Here is a 5441-nt window from a genome sequence, read left to right on the forward strand (position 1 = left end):
AACGCTGCTCTGTACCTCGAGGCCTCCACCGACTGCGAGCAGGCAGAGCACGGCCGGGCCGAGGCCAAGGAGCTGGTTCAACATGTCACTGCCACCGCCCAGCGTGCTCAGCAGGACTCCACGGCCGCCCTGGGCCAGCGCCTGCAGGACATACACTTCTGGAAGAGCCAGCTCCAGATGGAGATTGAGAACCTCGATGCTGAGACCAGCCTGTTGGCAGCACAGAAGCTGCGGCTGGAAAGGGCGCTCGATGCCACCGAGGTGCCCTATGCCATTGTCACTGATAACCTGCTGTGTCGGGAGAGGAGGCAACCCCCAGACCTGGTCAGTGATGAGGTGGAGAGAGAGTTGCTGAAGGTGAGCAGGACGTTGGGATGCTGAGGATTGTTGGCAGCTGTCTCTTAGTGCTGCTCTGGTCGTTAAAATGATGAACAGCCTGGTCAGTAGGTGATAACTGCAGCTCTTGAAGGTGTCTTCTGCAGCCTGGAGTCTGTCTGTCACTCCTAGGTTTAAGAGGGATTGTTTAAAATCTTTCCTCTGTTTAAAAAAGTATTTAAAATCACATGAGTATGACTAGAGGAGACCAGATCTCCACTCTCAGACCCAGATGCAAACAAAGTCAAAACAGAGGTTTCCTGAACCAAGATGGCCATCCTCTTCTGACATTAAACTTCTTCCAGCCTCCACTTGACTTAAAGTGCCCTCATCTCTGCAGGTTACACTTTAAACACGCAGTACACAATAAGCAGACTATTCAGGACCAGTTCCATGCTCCTTGCCTGTTGCCCTGCTCAAACTGTCCACATCTGACAGTCTCTGCCATTACCTTTTACTGCTGGTTCTGACCCTGTAGTCTTGCCAAGGTTCATGATGGGTGGTGATCTAACACTGTACTGCAGTGTCTCAACACAAACCATCATTTTAAACGTCCTGCAGGACAGTGCAATGAATGGTACAATGTCATCTTGTGACATCTGCATGAGATGATGGCTCCAGGCAAGCGGGAGGCCACAGACAGATGGTGTTTCTGACAGCATGACTTCGACAAACCTGAGACTCTCCTGAAATTTGCTTGATCCTTTTCCTCCCGCAGAGGACTCTCTACTCCAGCTGACACTTTATCTGTCACTGAGATCCCAAACTGCGTGTAGATTGCCTTCAAAGCTGATGTAATTATTGTGGCTGCACACATTACAGAGAACCAGATTCTGAGTCATTTTTCATTCTTGAATGATACATATTCTAGTGTCCCACAAAGAAATGAATTATTATTTGCCTGCAGCCTTAAATATACTGTGAAAGTTGATTCATAATGAGTTGCTGATTAAACTAGATGATTAATATTTGTTGTTAGAAAAATATTGAAGAGACTTATGTAATCAATGGCATGATAGTATTTAGTAATATTTTGAATAAGAATCGTGTACCATTGCTGAATTGTAATCAATATTCAAGAGGTTGTTCCAGTCACAAATATAAACATGTGAGAGTTAGTGCATATATTTCAGTGTGTGAATCATTACAAGATTCAGATTACAGAAAAAAACACATATTTTTTCAAGTGCTGATGCTTTAGAGAAGTCTGTGAAATGTAAGATTTACACCCCAAAAAAATCATTTTCTGGCAGGATTTCTCCCCTGTATTTCTTTTCTCCTAATCTCAGAGAATAGTTTGTTCGTTGCTCAAAAGTCCATCTGCTGCTGCTGATTCTTCACCTGAAATTGTGGCTGTGTGCTTGTGACGACAAACTCTCCGCAGCCAAGTAGGATGTCACCAAAAAAGAATGATGTGAGTTCAGATGAGGCGTGTATACCAGCAGCAGATGGACTCTTGAGAAATGAGGATTTTTGTTGCCATGCCAATGACCTTTGCAGTGCAGAAGGCAGAGCAGTACAGAATATCAGAGGAAATCCTTCCCATTTCCACAGAGGGATGGATTTCATGGCACAAATGTTTGCAAATAGATGTTAAAATGTGCCCTCAGTGGCTTTGCCAGCTCTTTAAGCTGCTGCTATGCTGTATCCCTCTTTCACTGCAAGAAATCAGATGGTACTTTGTATTTCTTACTCTCACCAAAACTGAGTAATAATTTTTGACACTTAGAGGTGCTCTTCCATGAATTCTGACTGTTCACTGTGCAGATTTCCAAGTTAATGGCTCAGTTCACTGGTAGTTCTGTGTTACCAAGTTTGATTATTTGGAGAAGTTACACAAGTTTTATCACTAAAATACTGACATATTTTTTCTGAATGTTGCTTACTTGCCCAGTCACTTTCTAATCTTAACTCTCTTAAGAAATGGTAATGCAAAAGAGTAATTTATTCTCTTTCCATGCAAAAACTGAGAAATAGAATAGTTTCCAGAAGTTATCTGTGTTAGGAAACAGACATTATTTTCCTTGCAGTTTTAATTATACAATTAATTGATATTCTAGGGCATTTTCCTTCCTTTGAAATTATTCTTCTCCTACTAACAGCCTAATTGGCATCATTCTCTGCTATCTTTGCCACGTTCCTGCCAGCTTCCATGAGGAATCTGTAACTGGGGGAAGAGCAGGTCTGGACAAGGGACTACCTTTCACATAATCATGGAAAAGCTTTTCATAAGACACAGATTCTGTTCCTGCTTTCAGCTTTTTGCAGCAATAAGAACATTTCCCAGTTCCCAGAGCATTCTGCCAAGATAACCACCTTTCAGCAGCCCCTTGGCAGATGACATTTAAAAAGACAACATCAAATACACATTTAAGTAGTTTTGAATCTCTGCATGTAATTGCACTTTTATTATCTGCTCAGTAGGAATCACTTCAGATGACTCACAAAGAAAACAGAAATATCTCTGGTGAAGGTTTTATGCACCCAGATAATATTTGGGATCTTCCTTTTTTTTGACCCACGATCTATTTCTTTTAGGGACTTTTGGTTCCAATTCATCTGTCCCATTTGCTTTGCAGGCTGGAGTCATGTTTAGATCACTGATTTTGATACAAGGTACCACCACGAAGTAGCTACTGCTGGAATGAAGGATGAGGGTATTTAAGTGAAAGCTCTTCACATGCATGCTAAAATCAGCTGTTACTCAGAAGTTCATTGACTCCACTTAACAGCATGTTCATCTTTTCTTAATGCAGTTCTAGTTCAGAAAAAGAAGAGGAAAGACACAATTGTTTTTCCAATAAAGAAGGAGCTTTGGTGACTAAAACCAAGATAAAATCTCTCAAATAGAATGATTTTATTTCTTTGTGCTGCTGCATTGGAAATAGCTGAAGTCATAAAAAGCTGTACATGCATCTGTTTGGTGGGAGGTTTTGGATTTTCATAACCCCTATGACATCTCCTCTGAATCCCCTTTGCCTCAGTTTAGTGACAGTTCAGTATGTTTATGTGCATACATTTAATACTGAAAATGTAAGCCCTAGCAAAGGACGTGCCACGTGGCGGTATAGTGTCAATAAATCATGTTTCAGCTGCATTTATGCTCCATTTCAAGGTTATTTCCTCATGTCCAGTGTCCAGACTCATTAGCTGAGTGCCAGATATGACTTGTGGAATAAGTAGATGTACTTCTATTTATTCCATTTTTTTTACCCTAGACTCTGAGTGTTGATTTGTTGTGTGTTTGCTTCAACAATGAAGTCAGCCCCAGCTATTCCCCGATGCTGCAGACAAAGGCATTAGCCAAGATCCTGTCAACTGTAGAAAATTAAAGTTTAAAAAAAAAAAGGAGAAAGGCTACATATGTGTGTATTCCTGCTAACTGCAACAGGGGCAAGGAAAACAACACAACACCATTTCCAACCAGTGTGATCTGGAGCTTTGCCAGGTGAACCAGAGCACAGAAGAACAGTCCTGTACGTAGACAGCTCAGCTGAGTGCAGTGATTGTTTTCCACATCTGCACATCGTGGATTTTGAAATGACTCTCAGAGACCAGCAGGGAAAAGACCAGTCACAGAGCTGAGATTTTGAAGACTGTTACTTGCTTTCACTCCCAGCTGTCACGAATAACAGCCCTCCTGTTTCATGCTGTTTGGGGGTCTAAATCTAGTGAAATCTGTAAGCTCTCTTGCTTTTATTTGCTATGCTGATGTGTGGGACATCTGGTGTCATGTTGTTCCTGATGGATGGATGCAGCTGGATTTGTAATCCAGGGCGACTTCACAGCATCTCTCATGGGGTTCTACCAATTCCTCTTAACTGCTCTCTCCCTGTGTCATTCTGGCCCTGGGTGCTGTGTTTAGACATTGCTGACATCTGCAAGTCACTGATGTAAAAAGACAGGCTGCAAAAAAAAAACCCCCTGAATCTGTAAATTTATGGAAGGCGCAAACATCTGCTCTTAAATGTTTTCTTTGCGCCATTAGACGCTTACAAAGGCATGAACTGCGATGGCTTTATCACTAGATTTGAGGAAAATCCAACTTTTGCATCATAAACATTAAATACTGTAATAAAATAAATGGCATGCTAAACTACAAAATGTGCTCTCCCTGCTAATTGACAACTATTCATAATAACTGAGGTTTATTATTAGTATTAACTGTGGAGAAGACAACTGAAAGGAAGCCAAGATCACTTCAGATTTGACAGTATTTCATTTTAATAGGCAGCACATGAAGACATAGATGGGAAAAATAAGGAGAAAAAAAAAGGCATTTCATCCACCAAGTCCTCTCATGAACTGAAGAAATGCAAATCTCAGTTCGTGTTCTTCTCTGAAGCAGAGATGCTGCTAGCTACTGAAACTCTCTCTCATTATTTTCCTCTCTTAATGCAGACTGGGCCTTCAAATGAATTGCCAACACGATTCTGTGCACACAAAGGTCACCATCCTGCCACTTGCTAAAACCCAGATTTACCCCCAGGATTTGAATGTGGAATCACCCACATTTTTATGGCTGAAATCACATAGCCCAGGAGAGCTGTGCTCCCAGCTGCAGCTCTCTCTGCCATGGTTGTTGATGGAATTTATTCTGAAAAAAAAAGTGAAGGAGCAGCCGTGGCATTTACTAAGTCCTCTGTAGTTCTACGTGGCCGATGTTCATGCTGTGTGGACCTTCTCCCACGTCCATCCCACGAGCTCTGGGTGAGCAGCAGCCTGGCTTGTACCGCGATGTCTGACGGTACAGCCAGGACTGAGGCACCGAGATCAAAGCATCTTCATTTTCAGCCTCGTCCCATAGCTCCTCCTGCCCATACAATTAGAGTTTTTAGCTGTTTTAAAAGTTAAGAAAAATCATTTAGTAGAGAAGCGTTGAAAATTCCTTGTCATTTGCATCTATTTATTCACTCTAACTAGCCTTAGACTGCCATTAATTATGAGAACTGTACCTTCAGTTTTAATGTCAGATTTCCATGCATATCTCCTCAACAGGGAATCCATTTTTACATTTTATTTTAGGTCATTCCACAAGGGAATTCTTTACTTTTGCATTATTTCAC

At 41.8% G+C, this 5441-nt stretch overlaps 1 protein-coding gene across 1 annotated transcript in view; it reads left to right on the forward strand.

The window, feature by feature from the left end:
* Positions 1-9: 9 nt before the first annotated feature.
* The window catches only part of TEKT4 (tektin 4), a gene marked incomplete at its 5' end in the record, with an annotated part of 13699 nt that continues 8267 nt past the window's right edge, over positions 10-5441 (forward strand). The window contains one exon of the mRNA XM_010174847.1: positions 10-357. Coding sequence (XP_010173149.1) covers positions 10-357 — 348 coding nt within the window. The remainder of the gene's footprint in view (positions 358-5441) is intronic.

Source organism: Antrostomus carolinensis, unplaced genomic scaffold (genome assembly GCF_000700745.2).
Source record: "Antrostomus carolinensis isolate BGI_N321 unplaced genomic scaffold, ASM70074v2 scaffold7309, whole genome shotgun sequence".
Lineage (NCBI taxonomy): Eukaryota > Metazoa > Chordata > Aves > Caprimulgiformes > Caprimulgidae > Antrostomus > Antrostomus carolinensis.